General features: G+C 39.2%; 1 protein-coding gene across 2 annotated transcripts in view; it reads left to right on the top strand.

Moving 5' to 3' along the window:
* Positions 1-27312, top strand: part of prkn (parkin RBR E3 ubiquitin protein ligase) — a 187231-nt gene that overhangs the window by 25555 nt on the left and 134364 nt on the right. For both annotated transcript variants that reach the window (XM_079855032.1, XM_079855031.1), the window contains one exon: positions 9983-10146. In XM_079855032.1, coding sequence (XP_079711158.1) covers positions 9983-10146 — 164 coding nt within the window. The remainder of the gene's footprint in view (positions 1-9982; positions 10147-27312) is intronic.

The following is a 27312-nucleotide window of genomic DNA, read 5'->3' as shown; positions in this document are numbered from 1 at the left end:
TTGCGAAAAATAAAGTGAAGATGACGTACGAACGACAAAACAACATTTTATTTTTATTAAATTGCTGCAAGTTTGTTATGGTGCTCAGTCTGATGCACTTTCAACAGCATTTTTCAAAAATCACTCACTGCACCTTTAACAGCAGAAACAAAAAGATTATCTTATTAAAGCTACTAAATTTATTCAGTCAAGAGCAGTGAGTGAATCTCATTAACAACATAGCAGCAGGTACTCAATATTAGGCTGCTGCCACTTTAATACACATATCTAGTATACACATGCAAAATCTTTCCCAGCTGATTACATTCACAGACATAACCGACTGTGTTTATGTGATCTTTGTGTGTAGTTGAAAGTTTAAGCGCAATAAGACGGGATAAAGAACTAAGTTTAATGCTCATGTGACACGTGGCAGATGACAGCCTGCTTTCTGTGTGTGTGCTCAGAAAACCGCATATTAGAAGTTTAAACTGATATGGCTTCCGCATGCAAATAATAAACTTTAATGATGATGAAGAACAGCAATGTCACGAAAGCATAACCGCAATAGAGATAATAAATAAAAACAAACAGTTGGCGCAAGCTGTCCTAAGCACAAGCTGTAAAGGCTCCGTAACAGCAGCTCATTTGCATTTAAAGATACACGCATTAAAAAAACAGCATGATTTTGCTTACATCCAAAAAGGGGCATTTACAGTATGGTATAATAAATGATCTGTGGGGTATTGCAAATTCCACCATGTAAATAGCAATCCACCATGGTGCGGGCACAACTGGAGACACTGGAGACTTATATTTCATCTTATAAAAAGGGGCATAATAGGTCCCTTTTAAAGCATGAAAGGAAAATTCATCCAGTCTATTTTGTAAAAAACATGTTAGATCATCTATGCATTTTAAATGTTAACATTTGTTTCGGACCCCCTAATTTTTATTCAAAGTGTCAACTCGATCTTCCAGGGAAAATGTCAGACTTGTCTCTGATGACGAATGCCAGATTTCTCCAATCATTATATCCGCTTAAACACCATCACTCCACATTTGACAGTAAGCTTATGTTCATTTTGGAGTGCAACACCAACATCTCAACATCCAATCAAAAAGCTTTTGGATGATTTGTTACACTCACTCGGCTATACATCACAATACAAAAGAAAAGATCTGTTGCTGCTTCAGTTTCATAGTGCCTTTATGCAAAATACTAAGACATTCTGGAATTCATGTTAACTATTTAGTTCAATTTATCATTCTAATTGTTATGATGCTAATTTGTATTGGGAACAAAAGCATTCATTTTGAAAAATGCAATGCAGAAGCATTTTAACTAATGGACTTTTGGATCCTTCTGCATATTTTGCAAAGAACATCTGCTTGTTAAGTTGTGACTTATTGAATACTGTTTCCAGGTCCAAGCCTCCACTTTGATTAAAGTAAAAAATACTATCCCAGCAGCCACTTTTAATTTGTAGCACACATTTATGCCAAGCTTTTAAAATCTCACGCTGTATACTACAGTCTCCATGCTTACGGACATTATTTTAATGATTCATAAAGAATGCATTACTATCTGGCCATTAGCAGCTTAAAAAGTCAGACTTAAAATCAGATAGCATTATGAAACACTCCTGGTTCACACCACTGCAACAAAAGACAGTCTGTAGCTCTTGAAAGAGAATAGTAATATCTGGATATCTGCGAGTTAAACTTACTAGGGCTTGAATTGTAGCATTCTAGAGTTTGGCCTCATTGCTTTAAAATCGGGCCCAGTGGCGCGGTGATGATTGCTTTCTGTCACTCTCGCCGACTGACGAAAAACTCTGACAGTCCAGGCACGTCGAGATGCGCTCGCAAAACTGACTCCTGCTGTGATGAAACATGACAAAGGGGGAATTTACTCATTTGTTATCCTCCTGGAAGGCAGACAAAACAATGAGGGACATTATGGAAAGCAGCACGACAGCACACGTCACCCCCGACCTGCCCTGACTGTGGCTCTGCGCTCGGTACGGGCTTATCTTTCTCTCAACTGTCAGCGCAGTCATTGCTATTCCTAGCGTAATCAGTAGTGGAAATAGACCAGTTGCCCCGACATTAAAGCCCGTTTGGTGTTACAGCGTAAAGAAATATAGCAGTGATGTGTGTAATAAAGAAGGAAGAGGCGTATTTTACGAAGGCAATGAAATACATTGTGATATTGAAAGGATAGTTCACCCAAAAAGGGAAATTCTGTCGTCATTTTCTCACCTTCATGTTGTTCCAAGACTGTGTGACTTTATTTCTTCTTTGGAAACTAAAACAAGATAATGGTTTCCAAACAACATTGGATTCCACTGACTTTCATTATACAGACAAAATGAATTATTTGTGTTGTACAGTTTCCCAAAAGCATCTTTAGTCAACTATGGTCAGAAGTTCTGTTGTTACCAGCGTAGTTCAACGATTCGGTGTTTCCCAAAACATTAGTTCCAATAAACATTTGCAAACAGCATCAAAAAGTTGTGTGGTTGGACCTTCAGCTCTCAACCTGTTGTTAGAATCACAGCTTCTTGTATGACATATGGACACAGATCACGCTCGCGAGTAATAAAGCAAGCTAGCATGCAGTACAATCTTTATCGTTTATTATTTGTATACATAATTCTATTCTACGACTTTTAGTTTGTCAAGAAAATGAAAGTGCCTTTTTTTTTTTTTTAAAGTGTCCATGAATGTATTCCAGTACCCATGGGGGACCACAGAGCATGACATGGAACGTGCGGTTGAATTTGGGCTGCAACAACTAATCAATAAAATTGATTATTATCGACAATGAAAATAATTGACAACATCAACCAGTCACGTTGCTTTACAGTAGTGAATAATCAATTTCTATGGACAAAACTCATACGGAAAATATTGGAAGATACAAACTGAATATATATATATATATATATATATATATATATATATATATATATATATATATGTAAGGAATAATTGACGACAGGCCGTTGAATTATTAGAAAAATAATGCACACCCGAGGTGGTAATGCGGTCACGACGCGAAGCGGAGTGGCCGTTCACCTCGGGTGTGCATTATTTTTCTAATAATTCAACGGCCTGAAGTCAATTATTCCTCTTATACTACAGTTACCACACCTCGAAACATTGTTCAGATTATGTATTTCAAGACGTTTGTAAAGTTTTTGTCATTAAAACGCTCTTGTATGTAGGACTAATTTCTTATGCATCTAATCCAATGCCTCTGTTGCTAATTCCAAAACGTCATTTTAGAGTTAGTAACGGAGGTTTGAGCCACTGATAGCAGACTAATGCTGGGGACACACGACTAGCTGACACATTCTCTTACTGTTTTCATCGCAGCAGATTTTAAACACCGACTTTGAACACAGACTGAACGCGCTGAACACGAGTTTGGGCATTATCAGTCGTAAGTATCAAATTGCATTCATAACCGGCCTTAAAGTGTGTCCCCGGCTTTATGCAGTTATTAATGCAGTTATTAGAGAGAGATGTTGCAATAATGAGACAGAAAAGCATGTGCGTCAGTATTATTAGCCTATTTATTTATTAATTTAATTCGTTTTCATTCTTTTTTTTTCTTTCTTTTTTTTCATTGACAGATGACAGTAGACTATAGCCAAATAAATGAAACACAAAGCCCTTTTAACAAGTGGGCCTATAAATAATTATTTATTTATTATTATCTGTAATAAAAATCCGTACTGCAGGACTATCCATTTATTTAGCCTATATTCAGTTTAATTTTCTATTGATTATAATATAGACAGGACTATATACTTTATTTATTAAAATTAAACTGCATGTTTCTATTGATTGTGAAGCTAGACATTGAAAATTGCAGATCAAGCGCATGGGGCTAAATGCTTTTTATTGTTATGAATTGTATCCTATTTTCCGTTATTACCGTTAACTACGCGAAGTGATATGGAACTGTAATGCGGTCAAGACCTGCCTGGAACTACTTTAGCCGTGCGTTTCCCTGAAAATAATGCACACCTTAGAACGTTCGTCAACCAATCAGATTCAAGCATTCAACGGCCCTGTAGTATAAATAATATATATATACTGTATATATATATAATTTCTTTTTTTTTTTTTTTTTTTGAAATTAAGTGTTGGTTTTAAATACTACATGTAACACGTGCAATCATATTTATGAGAACAGTAACAGTAAAGGCACTATTGTTGGAATAGCCCATTAATATAATATAATTACTATGTTCAGACAATTGAATGTGTGTTCTTCATACCAAGTACAAGTTAACATTTTGTGTTTTTGTTTATTATAATTTTGGTAACACTACAATAAGGCTCATTAGTTAACTACCTTAGTTAACATGAACTAAGAATGAACAATACTACTTCAGCCTTTATTAATCTTAGTTAATATTCATTTCAACATTTACTAATACGTTATTTAAATCAAAGGTTGCACTGTGAACTAACATGAACAAACAATGAACAGCTGTATTTTTATTAACTAAGACAGTAACAAATGTATTTCCTCATTGTTAGTTCATGTTAGTTAATACATTAACTAATGTTAACTAATGAACTCGTTTGTAAAGTCTTACCATAATTTTCAATTTAGTCAAATTGTAAGAAATCAGCTGATTTTAGGTTTAAAATGTAATGTTTGTATTTGTTTGTTAATTAATGAACAGCATAGCCTACTGTAGATAGAATCACTATATTTGCTTATAAGCTTTATATCACACATTGTTTGGAGGACAACACTGGGCAGAATGTGGAATAACATTGTTTAAAATAATGGATTGAAATTAATTTTTAACTTATAAAAGTAATCTTTAATGTATAATACTTTTTTTGTTATTTCATCTGATTAATCAAAAAAAAAAAAAAAAAATCGATTATCAAAATAATCATTAGTTGCAGCCCTGGATTGAATCAAACATCTGTAAATAAAGCAAAGCAACTGAGAACTAAAATAGCAAAAGTCCTTAGATGCCATGTTCAATAATCTTACATGAATTCGAACTGAAATCGATTAATTAGCTGGAGTTATTACTCCATGACCTGCGTGACGTCATTAACAAGGTTTCTGTATTGTTGAACCAATGTGGGTCGAACGACAGCTGTGTGACAAAGTCGGGAAACAGTCTCTCCAATGATGCACCATATAGTAGTTAAACAGTGAGTTACAACGTTGTACGGTAAACACATTTCAGGTTTAGGATGGCATGAGGGAGAGTAATTGACAACAAAATTTACATTTTTAAGTGAACTATCCTTATAATCGTCCTTTTAATCCAAGACTGTTTTTGCTCTTCCAAACCATCATGTGCAGGTTTCTTCCTCTGTGTTTGTCCGCTCTCTCCGATATGATTTGTTGTATTTTTGGCCTGCTGTTGGCTCAAGTGTCATTTGTCTTCAAATATGGTCGACAGAATGCCTTTATTAGAGAATGTCACGCTTTAACAACAAGCAATCACTCAAAGCCCTCTTAAAGAGCATTGCAAGACCCTCAGCTTTTGTCGTTTAGTAGCAATCAGTGCAAGTGTTGCCCCCTCTGTGCTTAAGTCAACAATATCACTGAATGCAATTTCCTGGAGGAGCTATGGCTGAGTGATATTGAGTCTGCATGATCAAATCTCTCTCTCTCCCTGTCTCAGAGTTATACTAAAAATATTCCAAGCTTTATAATGGGAGTGAATGCTACTCTTGTTTTTGAAGCCCAAAAAGCACATCCATTCATCATAAAAGTAATCCATACGACTCCAGGGGGTTAATAAAGGCCTTCTGAGGCTAAGCGATGTGTTTTTGTAAGAAAAATATCTATATTTATAACTTTTATAAAAGTTCCGGCGGAAGAGTGACCTTGACCCCACGCACGAACCCCTTAAGAAAGATAAAATAGCTATGTTTATACAGAAGCATAATATGGTTGTCTGTCCTATTTGAGAGCTAAATATGATTTTGTTCACACAGTTTCACAATTACTTACTATTTGCTTTGTGACGATGCTGTATGTTTAATTTGAGCTAATTACATTGAGTGTGTATTAAGATCCATCTAGGTTAAATCGTAACAAAAGAAAATAGACATGACTCCCACTCCCAGTCGTCACACCAAAAGATACACAATGAGTCCAAAATTCAAGAAAAACGATAAACGTTTTATTAAGATGAACTTGAAGATGTAAAATTGAGTATTTCCAGAGTAACATAAACCAGTGGGTATATTATCTTCAGGAAGACCCAAGGCCCAAATCAGATAAACAAAATATCAAACTAACTTCCCTTGAAGTATCCAAATCAAAATCCAGAAAATTACCCTAATTACACTAACAAAACAGAACGAATGTGTTTTCTCAAAGAAAAGGGCAGGTCAACCCTACAAAACACCATCACTGAAAATAAAAGACATTTCAGAATCTAAATCAAGTTCAATAATGTTCTGACGGCTAGAGAGGAGACAGGAGAAGTGCGACCGGCCCGGAATCGCGACAGCTCAACTTCACAGAGCGGAAGCGATAGTTTTAAACCCGCGTCGATCAAAGCGGTGGAGCCATAACCCAGCTGATCAGGGGATCCTGCTTACAAACAGCGGTAACACTTTATTTCAATAGTCCACTTTAGACATTCTACTAACTATAAGTAACTTTGGAGCTATATGTCAACTAACTCTCATTAGAGTATTAGTAGACTGTCTGCTTAATATCTGCCAACACTTTATTTTGTTGGTCCCTCAACAGACATTCAACTGACTATAAGTAACTTGGCAACTACAAGTCAACTTATTCTCCTAACCCGAACTCTAACACCTAACCCTAACCTGACACTCTACTGACAGACTACTGCAGACTACTAAAACTCTAATGGGAGTTAGTTGACATGTAGTTGAAACGTTACTTATAGTTAGTAGAATGTCTAAAGTGGACTATCGAAATAAAGTGTTACCCAAACGGCAATACAAAAAACATATAATATACAGAATCAAAACATATTATACGAAATTACACATAATTCTGTAACAGTGTGGAGAACAAACACCTTCACACGTGTCCTCTCACCCTTTCCATTTTTTTTCATAATGTGGAATTTTTAGTGTAAATTTTCTTCCTTTAATATCAGTCATTTTTCCATTTTCGGTTTATCTCTACGCCTCTGGGGGCTCTGAAAAGGTTGACTTATTTCAATTAAAATAATAAGCACACACGATAACAAGAAAAAGTCCTTCTGCGCCAAATCGCCGTCATCTTAATGAAGGGGGTTGTGTTTTCGAGAGGAGGGACGGCACAGCCTGAATGTTAACATGGGTTTCTATTGTGTCTCTGTCGGTCTCCTGTTCTGTCCTCGTCCCGACCGCTGCTATCTACGACTCCTGTCTTTAGTCTCTTCTGTGAGTCTGGTACTTTCACACTTTTGCCTTTATGCTGTTTACTGTGTGTTTGTGTTGTTTCAAATTTACTTTCAAAAATGGAGGTAAATAAATTTATAAAGCTAAAATTTTAGGTAATCTTTAAAATGTAATCAAATTAAAATTAAAATTATACTCAATATTGTTTTAATAAATTGTATAATTATTATTATTACTTTAAGAAGTACATTCTACTGTGCAATAGTAATGTATTTCTTTTATAATATCTTCAAGTTAAACTGAACTTTCACTTTTCCAGTTTGTAATGAAGACCTTTGAGTTTCTGTGTTCTTTGAGCTGTTCTGTGTCTCCAGAAGTTCAAGTTCATGTGTTAATTGTATGGTTATGGTTATGGTATTTGCCCTGGCAATGGGTTTGATTGAAACACCTGAATTCGATAATTAAGAGGTGTGTCCCCAAATACACTGCTCGGCCAAATAAAAAAAATCACTGTTTGGATTTAAATAGGCAAATGCTTAAAGGAGACATATCATGCTTTTAAATCGTTCCTTTTTACATATAAGTCATACATTTGTAGTCTATATAAAGCGGAACTGCAATGCTTGGGTCTGAATTCCTCATTATTATAGCTCCACAGGCCCCTTTTCTACCCCTTTTCTGATGTGCGTCTGAGAGCAACTCGTTTTGGTGCGGTCTCTTTAAATGCAATTGAGACACTTCATACCCCGCCCCCTCCCCAGGATGCAGAGGTGACACTCGGTTCAACTCCACCCCGTTTGGCCATTTTTGTAGTTTGATAGCAGAGATACGATTATCTAGCGGCACAGAAACTTTTTATTCACACGTTATTAACAAAATGTCAACAACGGAAGACTTGTCCAGCCAGCCTTACATGTTCGAGCCAGAGTCGGAGCCGGAGCGAGATGAAAATGAAGACGAGGAACCTGCAGAACAACGTCTTCATATGGATGTATCGCAATGGTGTGTTACTGTATTTACACATGGAACTTTGGTCTTCCGACCTTTTACCGCCGTGATTTATTTTGATTAATATGTGCGAGGGAGAGAGAGCAAGACAGCGTCTAGTTTGGAGACGGTGTCTTGTTTACACTTTCGCCTGGCTCCGGAGAGAGAGTGCGTGCGCGCGCGCGACCGGGTCTCTCTCTCTGCTCGTTCTTTCAGTTAAACATGCGCCCTGTCACAAGCGCGGCAGTTCATCTACATTAGACGGTATAATGAAGCGTGTGGGTTACTACATCCAACAACCGAACATTTTAACTTACCCTCTCGTAACTTCTGCATCTTTTAGCTTGGACTACAAAATTGCAGCGAGAAATAAAAATGGCGGATTGCTGGAAGTGTTGGGCTGGAAGTCAATGTCCTTATTTGGCAGTTCCGCTGCAAATACTGTGACGTAATAGTTCACAAAACGTCATAGATAACAGAAAAATTGGAACAGGTTGAAAAATAAGGCCAAAACAGAATACAAAGATATCAACGAAGCACCTGAAGAGACTAATTTCAACTTTTCTGTACTTCTAAACACTCCAAATATACAACAAAATGCATTTAAGGGCTAAAAATGTGGATTTAGCATGATATGTCCCCTTTAAGAGTCAATGATTGGATCATTATTGCAGTGATTATTATGTTTCTCGCATGCTATATGTTTGGCAACAGTTCCTTTGCATTCGCAAAATGTCTGTGCAAAGAGAAGTTCCTCACTTTCAGTGGTTAAAATGACACTGCATTCAGTACTAATGCACAGCAAATATTAATTTTTGGTACGAATATGTGTACAGCTACACCCCTACTATATCCAGGTTATATATAGTTTATTGCCTGGTCTATACAATTTATCTTTTTTTTTATACTCTGTCACATTATGAAATAATGTTTTTCTCCAAAACACGTTGGCCACAATTATTGGCACCCCTAGAATTTTTTATTAATAAAATATCTCTGAAATATATTCCCATTAATATTAAAACAATAATAGTTAAATAAATGTTTTGACTAGGAACATGACATTATCTAGCTATAACTTTTGTTTCACAGGAGTATAAATATGAGGAAACACAAAGGCCAAATTCACTTAATCATCCATCACAATGAGTAAAACCAAAGAATATAGTTCTGATGTGCAGCAAAAGATTGTTGAGCATCACAAAATAGAAAGTGGCTGTAAGAAAATAGCTAATACATTGAAAATTCCCATTTCCACCATCAGGGCAATAATTAAGAAGTTCCAATCAACTAAAGATGTCATACATCTGCCTGGAAGAGGACGTGTGTCTATCGTCCTAATGCACGATATCTTACCCCCCACTTTAAAATATTTTACTTCAATGAAAGGTTAGAGTTTTGCTATTTTTTTTTTTTTTTAATGAAATATCAAAAGGATAAACAATGCAGATTTATTTTTACAGCTACCTGGAATAACTGTGGTGCCAATGAGTTTGACTACATCTGTATATATGGTTTATATGGCTTATTCCTTGTTCCATCCAAGTATACTCTATATCCTTATGCTACTTTTTCTTTTTTGTTTTTATCTATGTCTTTGAAAATGATCAGGATCTGACAAAATCGCTCTCATTGTCTCCTGCTCTCTTAGTGTATGTGCGGTTTAATTCCAGCCATGGGTTCCCAGTGGAATTGGAAAGGGGTGCGAGTGTAGCTGAGCTGAAGGAGATGGTGGGGCGTTTGCAGGGCGTACAGCCTGATCAACTGCGGGTCATCTTTGCTGGACGAGAGCTCTGCAATGAGTCCACACTTCAGGTAAAACAGTTAAATTATAATCAGGTAATGTACTTTATATGTGCTTTAGTATGTTAGTCAACACATCAAAATAAGTGTAAAATATACTTTTGCACATTCAATACGATTTAAGCACACTTCTTTTTCACAAGGGTTTGCTTTCTCACTCTCTTTGTGCATTTGTGTTTGGATAATTAGGTTGCTCTTTGCAAGTAAGAGAATATCTTGTAAAGTGTATTAGACCGAGCAGACAACTTGTTATTACAAAGCTTTTCACTTATCAATTTCCTCTATTTCTCATGCTTTTGCTTAGTCTCTCTCTCTCTCTCTCTCTCTCTCTCTCTCTCTCTCTCTCTCTCTCTCTCTCTCTCTCTCTCTCTCTCTCTCTCTCTCTCTCTCTCTCTCTCGCTCGCTCATTCTTTCTCAGCATTGTGAATGAGGAGGTCTCTGTGGGGTCTCTGTCAGAGTAAACAGAGCCAAAGTATCTCCTGAACTTTAGTCCAGGGTGCTTCATTAATCCTGACCTTCTTAATTATGCATTAAACCAGACACACACTTACTGAAGCATTCAGAAGCACTTTTCGTTGTCCACGCACTTTCATGCTAAAGAGGTCTACAATAACCGGAGAAAGCAATCTGTTGCTTTACCATGCATCTCAATGGCAGTTGCTTGGCTGACATAGGACCCCTGGAAGTACACATTTTGCAATCTGCCATCTTACTTGAGTTTTTGAGTGATTTCATGACCTAAGCGGAGAAATCGTGCAGAGGTGTTGTGTGCGCTGTGTGAACATGATGGTTATTGTAGTTCTAGACTAAATGCAAGCATGAATTTCCTCATCTCACTTGCACAAAAACAGTATTCAGTATTCCTCAAAATATATAAAGATAGTAAAATGCAAATGTCTCTGTTACGTATGTAACCCTCATTCCTTTTCAGTCGGTCACGTTCGATGTCACGTCCACTTCTAGTGTAACTAAATGAGCCAATATACATTGGCATACAAGTTTTGCATCTGACTCACTGCCCCGCAGTGCGGGTATAAATACGGAAGCTGATGCATCGCATATTTGGTTTCCGAATCTGAGCCAAGCAGGTACCCGGTCGCCCCACGGGCGTACAGCAACTGTGACGACGTAACGTAACGTCTCTGTTCCCTTCTTCAGGGAACGAGGGTTATATACATAACCGAGACGTTCCCTTTCAGTCAGTCACGTTACGTCAGAACTGATCCAACGAATTGAGGAAATCTACCAACACACCGTTGTTGCTGGCCCTTACAGCGCCCTGCATAAACCTCCTACTCCCCTTGCACCTGTTGGGGCTGAAGATGGGACAGGGCTTATGCAGAGAACGTCAAACACTGCTGTTCCGCATGATCCACTGAGTGAGACTATTGGATAACACTGGGAAAGTGTGTCCTTTCCAATGGGAAAGGAATGCTGCGGAAGCCACATCCTGCCCTTAGGGAGGTACCATGTGGAGCTTACACATATGGACTGGCCAAGTAGGGAAGTACAACATATGGGATGTCTCTGGGGTGGTACAACATATGGGGTGACTCAGCCTGGTAAGGGCACACCGGCAGAGACGACACAGCGGACTCAGTCGAGGGAAAGACATTGGCTCACCGAGAGGGGAGCCGTACTGTGGAAGAATACACATATGGGATCGCTGCAGGGAACATTACATATGGATATACATACTGTATATCTGCCAGCTAGGTGCCTTGTGCCACTTCTAGTTGAGTGTGCCTTCAACCCAAATGGACAAGACACGCCTTGGGTTTGATACACCAAGACTAAAGCATCCACTATCCAGTGGGCTAACTTCTGCTTGGAGACAGCCTTTCCCTTCTGTTGGCCTCCGTAACAGACAAAGAGCTGGTCTGAGGACCTGAAGCTCTGCGTTCGGTCCACGTACAGGCGCAAAGCGCGGACGGGACAGAGCAAAGCTAGGGCTGGGTCTGCCTCCTCCAAACACAGTGCTTGCAGGTTCACCACCTGGTCCCTGAAGGAAGTGGTAGGAACTTTGGGCACGTATCCGGGCCGAGGTCTCAGGATAACGTGAGAGCTGGCCGGCCCGAATTCCAGGCACGATTCGCCTCGATCGCTGCAAACAAATCTCGGGGATGGATGCACCTGAAGATGTGTTTCTGCATTAGCATTTTGCACGGGAGCTTGATTGGTCGTAACTCACCGCCTTTCTTGGGTACAATGAAGTAGGGGCTGTAGAGCCCCGCCTTCATATTGGCTGGAGGGACTGGCTCAATTGCGTCCTTTCTAGACCACTAAGGTGGACATTGCCCAACCCAGGGGAGCGTAGGAACTACGTGCAGTGATGGATCTCGCCTTAAGAGCGACGAAAGTCACTGCACGCATTTCCTACATAACCCCTGGGTCAGAAATACCCTTGTGCAGTTTAGGGATGCTCCGATCCACCTTTTTTGTTTCCGATACCGATTCCGATACCTGCAATTCAGTATTGGCCGATACTGAGTACTGATCCGATACAAAGGTAAAATGTTAAAAGTGCTGAATTACTTAATAAGCTGTATGCATTACTTTGCAAGATATCAGGCTTGACTTAAACAATAATTTCTTTGCCTTGTAAAACAAAATGACAAACAATGTATTCACAAGTTTAGTGATTTATTCATTAAACCAGCACCAGTGCAAATATAACTTCAAAATCAATGCACAATAAACAATAAAACAGCTGAAATTTAGCAAAAAAGCAATAGCTTTACTGCTTAAGATATTCAAAATAACAGGATTCAGCTTCTTTCAATGCTTTAGTGGAAATAATATTTAACATCCAACACAGAAACAGATAAATAAAACACTAGCTTCTCTACAAACTGAAATTGAACATCCTGTTGTGTTTAACAATTTAACATATCAATCTCAGTCTTGAGCATCACTGGCAGGTTCTTGCATAGGAAAGCAAGTATCTCAGCTCTCTCAGCTGTCAGTCTGTTTCGCTTTTCATCCAAGATACAGGACACTGTGCTGAAGAGCCTCTCGCTTTCTACGCTAGTGCAGGGTGCACAGAGGTAATTCAAGGCAGCGACAGCAAGGCCAGGAAAGCGCTGGCGGTTGACTTCCCAGTATTTGTATGGGTCGTGTGTGACAAGGATTGTTTCCTCTGTAAAAAATCCATGCATTTGGACAGCAGTGCTGGAGCAGCTTGCTGCACCACCAGGTTCCTCACGCTCCTCCCGAATTCTATCAAATTCTTTCATGAAGCTACTGCTGCTCTTACTTCTGCATGGAGCTACTGCTGCTTCAAGTTCTGCCCGGGAGGCTTTTTCTGGTGGCTCTGAAATGTCTGATGCCTCTGCCTCATCACCTGTGGTGGTCCTCAAGTCTTCCTCCAGTTTTTTGGCCAGTGCATCTTTACCATGCTTTGCAGACTCTGCACTGGTAAAGAATCTGAAAAAGATACATACATACATAAATTACATAGTACATCATACCAACCAGATGGTAGCACATTTATCCTTTAAATCTGACATCAAAGTTAATCTATAGTGCACATGGACTGTTGTTCAATATTCATATTCTCAGTTCTATTAAAAGTAATTTTACATCATGGCATCTTATTACATTTAAATTTACAGTCACAGACTAGTATACGTGTCACAGTGTGAGAAAGAACATAAAAACAAAGAAAATAATAAATGCAGCTCAATAACTAAGTCTCAAAAATTACTTTAGTCATTTACTGCATACTTATCTCTCACGGAGGAGCGGAAGCATAAAAGGAGGAGCTACGACGGTGAAAGACAAGAGAGGAACAGCAGGCCTGATTTTATGTTGTGTTTTGTTTCTGTGGCCAGCAGTCGTCTGCGAGGGGCTGCTGGTTTATACTTTCATTTTTGTATGCGTTTTATTTATTTTTATTTAAAATGTTTAAATGTTCGCCTCCTTCCCATAACATCTGAACTGCGTTACAGTCAGCTACACATATGGCATCTGAATATATATTTATTTTTTACATGGCTTGGTTGAATTTTAATGTAGAATGCGGTCTGTTATTTCTTGATAAACGCTGCTAAGTATAACACACCGTTGCCATGAAAAACAGAGCGTTGCTATGGACGCAGGATTCTAACCGTAGAGACGGAACGGACTATTTTCTTTAGCGGAAGCAATACAAATAGTTTTTAAATCAATAAACTCCTTTAAAAACTCAATATTTTGTGTCAAATTATTATTAAAGTTATTAATTGTTTACAGTCTTACCTGTCTTTGTATCTTGGGTCCAGGAGGGTTGAAAGTGCAAACAGAGGTTCATCTTCCACTGTGCTGAAGCGTTTATCGATAGCTTCTAGGAGGGTCTTTTTCATAGTTTTAATCCCAGAGTCGGCATCGGTTTCCATGGAGAGGACACGTTTGAGAACAGTGACACTTGGGATTACATCAGCAGCAGAGGCAGTGGCTGAGCTCACCTTCCTGGTAAACTCCTCAAACGGTTCCGGGCAGGTCTTTGTTTTTTCAAGCAAGGCTCACTGGTTTGCCGTGAGTGTTGTGGGTAGGTCATGGTCCGCAGCATAGGCTGACAGAGCCCGCTTCTGTTCCAGCAGACACTCTATCATGAAATAGGTGCTATTCCACCTCGTTCGCACGTCTTGTTGGAGGCGTTTTGGTTCCATGTTCATTTCGAGCTGTATATCTTGCAATCGGGAATATGCAAGTGGAGAGTGTTTAAAATGTCCAACTATGTGTCTCCCACCTGCAACAGCATCACTCACACTGCGTTGTGAGAGAAGTCCCTCGTTAACAACAAGCTGCATTGTGTGAGCAACGCATCCTAGACTGCGCACTCCCATGACGTCCATTGCTCTTTTCATGTTACTGGCGTTGTCTCGAAGAAAAACGTGGACTCTGCTCAGCGGGATTTGCCACTTGTCAAGCATTTCCTTTAGAGTAGCTGCAATCGCATCGCTGGTGTGCGACCCGCGAAAGTTTGTTGCATTTAACATGGCACTTTTTGGCACAAAATTCACGTCCAACCAGTGTGCCGTTAGACTTAAAAGTGACATGGGAGACACGTCAGAGCTCCAGATATCTGTTGTAAAACTCAGTACTTTGACATCTTTCATTTGTTTGGATATGTGTTTGCAAATTTTTTGGTACAGTTCAGGTAGAGCAATCTCGGATAAATATTTCCGCTTCACCATGTCGTACCGTGGCTCTAGATGGTTTATTAGGAGTCTGAAGCCCTTGTTCTCAACGACGGACAGCGGTTGCCCATCCATAACAATGAAATTCAGTATGCTTTCAGTGATTTTTGCTGCTTTCACACTACCATGTGGAAATTTCTGAATTTTCTCTGTTGTCTCCTCCAAAGTTAGCTGCTTTGTGCCGTCGCGTTTTTGTTTTTTCAGCTTGTTGAACTCGGCATGCTCTTTGGGATGAAATCTCTGTAAATGCTTCATTAAATTTGTAGTATTATAATTCAAAGTTTTATCACCACCCCTCGGAACATTTACTTGGCATATACTGCAAACCGCGTGGGAACTTGTTGGCATAACTATTGTGAAATACCTCCAAATCACAGATGTTTTGGCTCGCTCCATGCTGTTCGCTGTTCTATACTCCGAATGTTAGCTTGTTAACATGTGCTGCGTACAGTGCACTTTGCTAGCGTATGATGTCACACACTGCGCACAGCACAGCGGCGTCTCCATGGCATCTCCATAAACTTTTATATCGACTAGCAGATCGGGGCAATTGTCGCTGATACCCGATCTAGCATTTTATTCAGTATCGACCCCGATACCCGATACAAATATCGGATCGGCGCATCCCTAGTGCAGTTCCTTTAGCACTTGGACCTAGTTGACCTGCAGGAGCACCATGGCATTCAAGGTGGAGGCGGCTTCTCCACAGGCTCTGTAAGCCTCAGCGGCCCGGGAAAGCATAGCCATTAGCTCCGGGTCAGACTCGGGCAATGTTACGGACTCCGAAGGGGGCAATGCAGCCGAATCTTCCTCCTCAGAGGATGCAAGCTCACCCTCCGATGCAGCAATTGACATCCGATCATCAGGCGGAGCCCCAAAGGAAACAACTGGCACCCCAAGAGAGGGACCAGTGCACTCCTTCGAAAGCTCCACAGCTTGCGGTGTGGTAGAGAAGTGAGGGACCCACAGGGATTGGTTACCCGGCGGGAAGCCCTCACTATGATTTTCAGGCCACCAAAGCTATCAGCAAAAGTAGCCCTTTTCAGATGGCCACCAGAAGAGGAACTAGATCAGGAGATACAGTAGGTGAAAGGGCTCCACCTCGCTTGAGGTATTGGAGTCTTGACAGCAACAGTCATCGTCCCACAGTGGGTACATGACTCATCCACGAAAGCTATCTCAGTGTGCTTTAGACCCAAGGCAAGGCAAGTTTATTTATATAGCACATTTCAAACACTATGGCAATTCAAAGTGCTTTACATAGAGAGGAATAAAAATAATCACAAAATAAAAGCAAGGAGAATTCAAACAGTTATTCAAAAGCTTTACATAGAAAGGAATTATAATAATCACACTATAACAATTCATAGAGCTTTGCATAGAAAATAGACACAAAATAAAAGCAGGGGAAATTAAAACAGTTATAAAAGGAATTAAAAGAGATAAATGATACAGTTATAAAATTAATTAGAGTAAAATGAATTAAAATAGTAAATAAACTTCACATCTGGTTTATTAAATAGTAAATAAACTTCTCATCTGGTAAATAAGATACACCGGTGTATCTAATTTTGACTCTGAGATTTCCCCATGACGGGCATTATTCTTCTGTGGATTTTCATATACCGTGGATTATCTGAGCCCACCAGATTAGTAATCTGTACCAATCCAGACCAGTAATCTGTACTAGTCACCACAGTTTTCTCTTGATAATCCGTACCAGACTAGTAATCTGTACTAGTCACCACAGTGTTCCCTTGACCGTCATGAGTCAATCCCTCTCCACCACAGAAATGACTTGTGTGTCTTTGTCATTATAAGACCTGTTTTCTATTTGCTTCATTATGCCCTGAAGAAGGCCCCATGCCGGTACGCGTGGGCATTTTAAAGTTGTCCAGTTAGGACATGTCATTTTTTCAATAAAGACATTTTAATTAAGGAGTGCCTCGGCTACCAGAGATTTTTTCTCCACACTGCACCATATATAGGTTGAACAGGAGTGGCGCAAGAATTGAGCCTTGAGGGACTCCGCATGTCATGGATGACCACTCAGACTTATGGTCTCCTATACTCACATAATAACCTCTCCCATCTGAGTATGACCTGAACCATTTTAGGACTATCCCAGAAAGCCCAACCCAGTTTTCCAGCCTGTCAAGAAGTATGTTATGATCGACAGTGTCAAATGCAGCACTGAGGTCGAGTAGTACCAGCACTGATAATCTGGCTGAATCAGTATTTAAGCGAATATCGTTTATTATCTTTATGAGCTGTGATGCAGTCGGAAACCAGATTGAAAATTGTCAAAGTATCCGTTCGAGCTTCAGAATTTATTCAACTGATTGAAGACAACTTTTTCAATGATCTTGCCTATGAAAGGAAGATTTGAGGTCTATAGTTGCTTAATATGGTCTTATCCAGATTGCTCTTTTTCAGGAGGGGCTTGACAACTGCAGTTTTAAGGGAGTTTAGAAAACTCCCAGAGATAAGTGAGGAGTTTACCACTTCTAGGAGATCTGCTTCTAAAAAGTTTAACACACTTTTGATAAAAGATGTGGGTAATGCGTCAAGGGCGCAGGTTGATATTTTAAGGTGCTGTTCAGTTTCTTCCAAAATTTTGCCATCAATTTCGTCGAAATCAGACATAGTGACTACTTTCTCAGGTGGTCTGAGCTGTCTGACCCCAGTGCTCAAGGATGTGCTGATTTCCTTTCTGATATTATTGATTTTCTCAGAGAAAAAGGAAGCAAACTCACTGCATTTGCTGTCTGAGAGCAATTCATTAGGAATCTGGCTTGGGGGGTTTGTCAGTCTCTCTACAGTTGCAAAAAGAGTGTGTGTGTGTTGTTTAAGTTGGTGTTTATAATATTTGAGAAGAAAGTCTGTCTAGCTTTGCCTAGTTCCATATTGAAAGCATGGATGCTGTCTTTGTAGATGTTATAATGGACTACAAGTTTTGTCTTCTGCCACATGCGCTCTGCTTTTCTGCATTGTATTTTCATATTTTGCACTGCTGTTGAGTTTCTCCAAGGTGCTTTTAGTCTGCCACTCTTCTTCCTGACTTTCACAGGAGCAATATCATCAATTACACTTTTAACTTTTGAGTTAAAAGAATCAAGGAGAAAATCAACAGAGTCAGCAGATATGCTTGGTGTTAAAGATATAGCCTTCATAAATAGTACACTAGTGTTCTCATTTAAGCATCTCTTCTTGACAGACACAGATCTAGCTTCAATGGCAGGAGAGATCAATATATCAAAGAAAATACAGAAATGATCAGACAGCGCTACATCCTTAATAACAATCGATGAAATGTTTAGACCCTTACTGATTAGTAAATCTAGAGTGTGTCCACGATTGTGTGTGGGTCCATGTACATGCTGAGTCAGATCAGAAGTTTTTAAAACCATTTTGATTTCTTTTGCCATATTTTCTGCATTCTGGATGTTAAAATCTCCAGCAATATCAAAACAGTCAAACTCTGAGGTATGTGTTGATAACAGTTCAGTAAAATCCTCAGCAAAGGCTGGAGGGTATTTTGGAGGCCTGTAAATAATGATAAGTAAAATGCGTGGAGCACCTTTTAACACAGTACCCAGATATTCGAAAGATGGGTAATTCCCAGAATATTTGTATATTATATTATATTATTGTATGTTATATTTGCTTATATTGATTGACATCTTTAAAAAGAGCAGAGACACCCCACCTCTTCTACTTCCTCTGCAGACACTCATAAAAGTAAAGTTAGGAGGGGATGTTTAATTGAGGACTGTTGCACTGCAGCTGTCTTCTAGCCATGTTTCATTTAGAAACATAAAATCCAGGTTGTTTGTGGTTATTAAGTCGTTGACTAGAAGTGATTTATTTTTAAGTGAGCAGATGTTTAAAAGTGCTAACTTAACAGTCTTACGTTTTGTCCCCACAGCAATTTAGTTTGATGTGTAATAGGCACCAGATTAGTTGGGTTTGCTGTACGTCTATTGAAGGCCTTAGTCTTTCTATCTTGTAATAGAACAGAAATAGAGAAATATACAGGCACACTGGGTTCCCGCTTGTTCTGTAAACATTTAAGAAAGTTCCTGTTATCATAGTGGGGACCCAACACATATCACTGAGAGCTGGTATCAGCTGTTTTTGGTTCACCTCGAGCAGATGGAGGAGGGTGTGGGCCCTGGCGTTGTGGCAGAGGCCGAAGAGCTTTCACAGGAGGAGGGGGAGGGCGAGCTGGACCCACAGGCTTTGGTGTTTTTTTCTTTTTTTTGTGTCCATTCAGGTGCTGAAGTGAAGTCCTGTGGTCATTCATACTGTGTCCAGGTGTGTGTGTGCCGTTCAGATTGAGTGGATTGGCACACACTGCAGAAGGATGATGGAGGGAGAAGTAGATATTGTCGTTTAACACTCTTGAACCAAGTTTGTTTGGGTGGTGGCCATCCTGATGAAACAGTTGTCTCTGACTCCAGAAAAGATTGAAGTTGTCAATGAAGTTCACTCCTTTTACATTGCAGGTTTTTTTGCAGCCATGTATTAAGCCCAAGCAACCGTGAAAACCTGTTTGTTCCTTTTGCTGGGAGTGGTCCACTGATGAATGGCTGAACTTTCAGTTTTTTAATTGTTTCAAAAAGTTAATTGAAAGGAGTTCTGACTGCTCTTTATGAATATCATTCTTCCCCACATGAATGAAAAGTCGATTTGCAGTCTTATGTTTCATCTGTTCTGAAGTTCCCTGTTTACATCGGAAGTTGTTGCTTGTGGAAGGCAGCACGTAGTTGTATCCCTGCCGCTAATGTTTCTGATTATGGTGTCCCCCACTATCAGAGTCCTGTGCTCGGCTGCGCTCTGAGCTGAGTGCCGCTGTCTGCTCGACCTTGAGTGCCAGTTAGCATCAGTGTTAGCTACTGGCTGATTCGATCTTTGTTTGATCACATTCATCACGTTTGGGGATTCCACATCTACATTCATTAATACTTCAAATCTGTTCTCAAGGTGTATAGGCGGTGGTAGGAAACCAGTGTTTGCAATCCTTGTCAGAGCTGTATCTGGGGTAGAGGATGCTACTGCGGCAATATGTGATGCTCGTGACAATCTGATGTCTCGAGTGCCTCTGGGTCTCGCTCCTTGTTTGTGCCATCGATTTGTATGTTGATCAGTTATGGCTTGTTTCTCTACACTCAGTATGGCCTGTCGAGGAGCACTAGATTCATGGGACTCACCGGCTGTATGCTGAGGGCGTCCATGACGAAGGTCTGTTGTGTGTTCCGTCTGGTTTGGTGGTCCCGCAAGTAACTTTGTTTCAAGAACTGCAATCCTTTGTGAAAGTCTGTGGCAGTTTGTGCAGCAAGTAGATTCTTGAACCAGAAGAGGCATTTTCTCTCTTATACTTTTGAATGTAGGCATTTGTGTTTTCCTTTCTCTGGAATGTAAGCTGATGGCTTTCAGTGGGAGGCTGGACGGATAAAAGAAATACAGGGTGGAATGACATCTTGAATAAGACGCAGTGTCACACCTGTGTAATGCTCGTTTAGGGAAATCCGCTCACTCACTGGTGCTGATGGCGGTGCGTCATATCCAAAACTCGCATGCCAATGTCCATTGGCTCGTTTAGTTACACTCGAGGTTTATTTGTGCTTTATTGTAAAGCGACCTTGAGTTATCTGAAAGGCGCAATATAACATAAACATATTATTATTATTATTATTACTTTGTGTTTTATCTCACTTTATTAAACAATGTCTTTGCTGCTGACTTTCGATGATCCAATTCAACCATTCTAATAAGAAAAAAGGGACTTTAGATAAACATCACATTTGTGTTTTTTTTTTATCACTGAAGAGTTTTGAACTTTTTTCTCCTGCGTCCTATTCTATGTTTTTAGCTGCACCGTTTACTTTACAGCCGTGAATTTGCATCAAATAATTTTGAAAAACGTTTCCACAAAAACATTAATCAGCACAACTAATTTTAAGACTGATAATAAAGGCATAAATGTCTCTTGAGCAGCAAATCAGCATTATAATGATTTCTGAAGGATGATGTGACACTGAAGACTGGAATAATGATGCTGAAAATTCAGCTTTGATCACAGATAAAACATTCAATTAGAAAAACAGTATTTTGAATTATAAATATTTCACAATATTACTCCAACCACAAAGTTTTGAATGGTAGTAAATGCATATATACCTAACATGGGTTAAAAATGCATAAGCAGTTCACATTTTGAGTTGTGCCATACTTAAGCCATTCTGGCACCGTTTATGCCACTCATCTCTTAAATATGATCAGTTTAACATGGATCTTTGATTTTATGTGGGTAAAAAGGATGAGGAAAGAGATTTACCTATATGTGCAGACAACACACACGGTTAGGAAATATTTACAATTTGAATCTCCTAGTGGTAAATATGAGCAAATTCGGGTTTGAGCTCTTGTGTATGTCAACAACAAGGTTTGTCTAGTTTTTGCCACTGAAGTCTGAACAAAGCAGAGTACATTTGTGTGATACATGGTACCTCATTTTCACTGATGAAACTCCTGCAGTGTGTAAGAGCTGTAGCAGATGCTGTGTGGAGCTCAGCGTCTCACCTCATAACTCAACTGAAAATCATCTGCTCATCATTTGTGCCACCGGCGATAAGGTGCACATGATGTCACACACTATGACAAGTATAAAGTACAGAGTTTTGTACATAAGTGTAATATAGTAACAGTGGCGAAGGAAATTGTTATTTATAGCCTACCATTTAGCTTTAGATTGTTTAATTTAGGCTTTAAGATATAATGTTAATACACAAATTACTTCAAACACCATACATGGTATTTCCTTTAGATTGGCGGGTTTGAGTGTGGCAAAATCCAGTTTATTATGCATTCAGCAAATTGATTTTGTGTTCAGCAATGGACCTTGTTGGGAAAACAAATGCTACATCACTGAGCTGGGAATATTTTTGATTTGTGCCAAATGAGAGAGGTGAACCAATAAATGTGGATGAAGCCATATGTTGGCTTTAAGTGTTAAAAGGGCGAACACTTCAATCGCGTTTGTTCAAGTGACGTCTTCAAGTTCCTGTGAACGCAAACGCAAATCTGGTCAGGTTGGTATTGGAGAGGCTTTTTCCAAACTGGCCAAATAGAAACCAGACAACGATAAATGGAAGATGCTAACGAGAAATGTGGCAATGTATTTGGTGGTCGAGAATGTGCCGCTCCGCACTGTGGAGAAACCTGCCTTAAGAGCAATGCTCCAGTTGTTCGATAAACAATATGAATAGCCAATCACAAAAGCCATTTCTCAATACCAAGTACGCAAACTTCGGACTTGAATCCTTGGTAGTTCGGACTTGACAAGTTCGACTCAGGAGAACGAACTCCCGAGGACGGGAGGACGCAAGTCCGATAATTCTGCAAATGGAACAGCGGCGTACTTGATAGCGTCACTCAGCTCGCTCTGGCTACTCCGGTTATCTCTTTATGTATATTTAGGCTACAATAAAACAAAATATGTTATAAAACACCACACTGCCTCTTTTCATTTTCATTTAAAAAAATCTTGTCAACAAAAAAATCAACACAAATGTGGTTCAGGCAACGCAATTGATTGTCTTCACTGCATATATTTATAACAACACGAAATATAAAACACAACCCTGACTCTGTTTTTTTTTTTGTTTTTTTTATATGATACATAAAAAACATAATATTGATCATTAAAACATTGACATTTAGCAAAAAGAGACAGGGTTGTGTCATTTTATTGTATTATATATGTACATACAGTGAAGAGAATGTAGGCAACATGCATAATAAAATATTTTGTATGTTTAAAATATATAAAATAAAATGACATAACCCTTTTTGTTAAATGTCAGTTTTAATGATCAATAATAGCCATTATAAAAGTATAAGTAGCCTAAAAGGTATAAGAAGCTATACAATAATAAAGCAAACGATTCAGTCAAACATAAGTCAGCTCTCTAGGCTACAACGTTAAAGTTAAATAGACTAAATATATAAAGCTTTAAAACTTCACTTTGCTCTCAGCCAAAACGTTTTGCCAGGGAACAAATTATAGATTAATGAGACAATTAAATAAATAAATCGCCCGTTAGATATACACAAGATGATTTATATCTCATGTTAAACCACTAGACTAGAGACATCCGAGCCAGCGGCAAATGTCAGCAGCACTAGCCGAGGAAAGGATGTTCTCGGCGGGGTACATGAGCGCCGAGCGTCCAGTGACCGCCTGGATCTCACAACTCCGAAAACGTCAGATCAAATTTTCAAATAGGCGCTATCTTTATAAATAAACCAAAGATTTGAGCTTTAAACAACTACATTCTCACCTGAAAAACTCTTAAAACTACAATTCGTGACACAATAACAGTAGCATTTTTAAACTACGCGGGTTTTCTAATCTGCTATTGACGCTTGCTGGTTGGTGTGAGATGCATTCTGGGATACCTGGCTGTCTCAAGTCCGCACAAGTCACCTCTCGATGCATCCTCGGCGAAAGGGGCGGATCAAGAACATATCCGGGGATTTGAACTGGACTTGGCTAGATGTGAACTTTGAATTGGAACAGTACTTGGGCAGCGACTGATGACGTTTCACAAGTCCACAAGAACACAAGTACAGACAAGAACGCACATTGAGAAACAGACAAACTTTTTTTCAAACACTGTCATTCTCCAGTTATTGAATTTATTTAAGAAGACCATCATTGCTGAGCTGCAAGAAAGTGATTTATTTTCCACCACTGCTGATATGTGGTCCGGCTTTAACATGACTCCATTTATGAGTCTGACCATGCATATCATAAATAAAGAATGAAAGCTGAAGAGCAGGTGCCTGCAGACTATGTTCATACCCTAAAGCCACACAGACGATCATTTATCAGAATCTCTTCGCTGTTCATTCAAGGAGTGGGGATTCATTGAAAGAAAGCTTGCATGCATCACCACAGATAACTGGGCCAATATTGTAGCCGCTGTTAAGAAGTTAGAATGATCGTGGCTTAACTGATGTGGCCACAATCTTATCCTGGCCATCACAAATGGAGTGTCAGCTGAAAAGGAGAGGACAGCCAGGATCATGGGATTGCACTGAAATTTGGTAGCTGCATTCGCCCTCCTTTGTGAAGAGCAAGAGGCCCTAAACTTGATGAGTTGAAAGAATTATGGGAGGACGTTTCATTGTCAATTCCAGTTAGAAGTGGGCGAAATGGGGAAAAAATTAAATCAGCCAAGTCATAATCTTGAATTTGACCAGGAACCCGGTTTAGCCTACATTTTTAAATCAAAAAGGCATTCAAAATGGCTGATTTTTTTTATTTTATTTTTCTTTATAGTTCTATATTTATTTGGCTGCTCAAAATCAGACACTGTAAAAAAATAAAATTTAGAAAAATTGTGGAAAATGAAAAATTCATACTGGCTCAATAAATGGCTTCCAAATAATTATCCCCATGCAAAAAGATGCATTGCTCTCAATCATAGCGTAAGGTCTTCACTTAAAATGTATAGAATTCATTAAGCCAATTGAAAATTTAGATGTGACCAGTCCCTAGAAAGTTTTGAGTTGGAGAGGTCTGAATTTTTTTACAGTGTACATTTGAGAACCTTTTATTTAAACACTTGTCTACATTCCAATGAAACAACTTTATCAGTAAAGAAAACCACTTATATAAAAACATATTTATATTTGATCTATTGTAGCTCTCAGAACCACAGCCGGTAGTTGGTCCATGACCACCACACTGGTAAAAAACTGCCATGTCACAGTCTTAACTTAAGGTAATCGTTCAATCACGCTAGAGCTCATAAATCAGTGGAGAAACATTAATTGTACAGACTTGGATTGTTCACACATTTCCTGTCATTCAGTCCTTACTTGAGGTTTTGACTGATATAACAGACATTTAGAACAGTGGTTGTCTCTAGAGATGTTATGCTGCCTTCATGTCATTGCCTGGAAGTTCCTACTTACAGAATAAGTTCTGAAGTCTAATTACAATGCAATACAGTGTGATTTCGAACCATAGACTGTAAAAAAAGATGGACGACGCCCCTTCGCTCTCTTCCATTGATGAGAACTGAAGCCGCTAGTGTCGCAATATGGCGCTGACATCTTGGAACTTGAGTCTGCGCAGTAGCGATCTCGGGACCAGACCTGCGCAGTAGTGAGCAGGAAGTAAAGCCGCGAAATCAACGCTCCGCCCTCACTCTCGCAGAGAGAGTGGATTCTGCACACTTTTTAAAAAATTGATTGCAGTACGACAAGAGGCTTGTTAAAATAAAGTAAATACAATCTCCTCAGTCCTCCGAAGATCCCGAAAAAATGTCCGTTGGTGCTTCAGTGACTACTTCGCTCAGAGAACCTGTCAATCACAGCTGTCAATCATGACGTTACACCACCGCATCACGTAACTAACTAAAAACCAACTTATTTTTGAAACAGACACTTGAACTTACATCAGCGTGATAAAAACGACAGAAAATGAAAGAAACCACCTTTGGGAAATAGATATTTGAAAGTGTATTTAATTTTTTAGTTGGTCTCACGTCCCATTGAGTAACACAGGGAGGCGTGGCTTATGACCTATACTAGGACCACTCACCGGGGGGCGATCGAGACGTTTTGGCTTCACTTTTCAGGGCTTGTGCGGCACGCTTGTTTCGAACAGATTAGACATGTTGGACAATTTCATATTTCTTTCTCCCTCTTTCTCTTCCTGAGAAGCACAATCTATTTATTATTCCTCATAAGTGTGAAGTCAATGCTTTACCCTATGTGTTTATAATTCTTGTGCTGCCAAAGAGAATGATGGGAAAGGTATAGGCTGGGGAATATAGCCTGCTGCCTCATAATCTGTTAGTAAACAAAATGTGTGCAAACTACTGTAACTGTAGAGTGAGCACTCACAAAGAACATTTAATTATGATCAATACCAATTTGCAAGGTTTGGGTGCAAAAAGAACATTTCTCACTGGTAATTACGCCATTGTGGTGCCGTTTATGGCACTCATCTCGTAAATATCATCAGTTTAATGTGACTTGAAGGAACTGCAATTCTCTACTGTTGTTCTCTGGATATTCATATAAATCTCTCTCTCTCTCTGAGAATGAGTCAATGATGAGAGAGAACATGTCAATGTTTCTAAACTAATCATGTATATCATTAACTATACATAGATCTTATTTGGCCTACTATAATATTAATGGTTAAAATTAATTAATTTGTATACAAACACTTTAGTTGCACAGAAGGAAGTTTTTTATAATAATAACAATCACGGGTTATGTAATAATATAATGAATATATAATAGTGTGCATATATTTAGCAAAATGCTCCTCTCTAGTGTTCATTTTTTTCTAGCTAACTAACGAGTTATGGTCATTGAATCGCTTTCCTGAGGTTAGTGTAACATTACGTGACATATTGTTCACAATCTGTTTTACTGATGTCTTTCCACGGTTGAAATACTGATTGAGTGATTGCATGAGACATGATACAGATTTCGGTAAGTTGTAATGTATCTTCCAACATACCTTCTGATGTTCATTCATGTTTAATTTGTGCTACAACTAGTAGTAAAACGGAAGAGCTGATCAGATCGCGTGCGCTGTGCTGCCTTGAACTACACTTGAACTTGCTACGGCGATATGTTACATCACATTATGCTGGATTCAGACTACACAATATCTGATTGACGTAAGGTGTCGTCGTGATTCATAAACGATCATGGGCGTCAGGATGCAAGATTCAATCGTTTCATCTCGTATAGTGTGTCATAGTGTGCATCTGCGGCGCTTCATGACATCACAACAGAAAGACTAGCATGTTTAATTGTTTTCTGTCCTCCACAACGGGTTCTGTCACATCTGTGACGTTGACCAATAGGAGCACAGAAGCTCTTCCGTACATGGCTTTCAAACATGGTGAATCAAAAGAGAGATGTGGTATTGGTGCTTCTAGGTGGAATTATGCAATTGAAG

Source organism: Squalius cephalus (genome assembly GCF_949319135.1).
Source record: "Squalius cephalus genome assembly, chromosome: 21".
Taxonomy (NCBI): domain Eukaryota; kingdom Metazoa; phylum Chordata; class Actinopteri; order Cypriniformes; family Leuciscidae; genus Squalius; species Squalius cephalus.
Note: the sequence above shows the minus strand (reverse complement) of the source record. Positions and strands in the feature narration are given on the sequence as shown.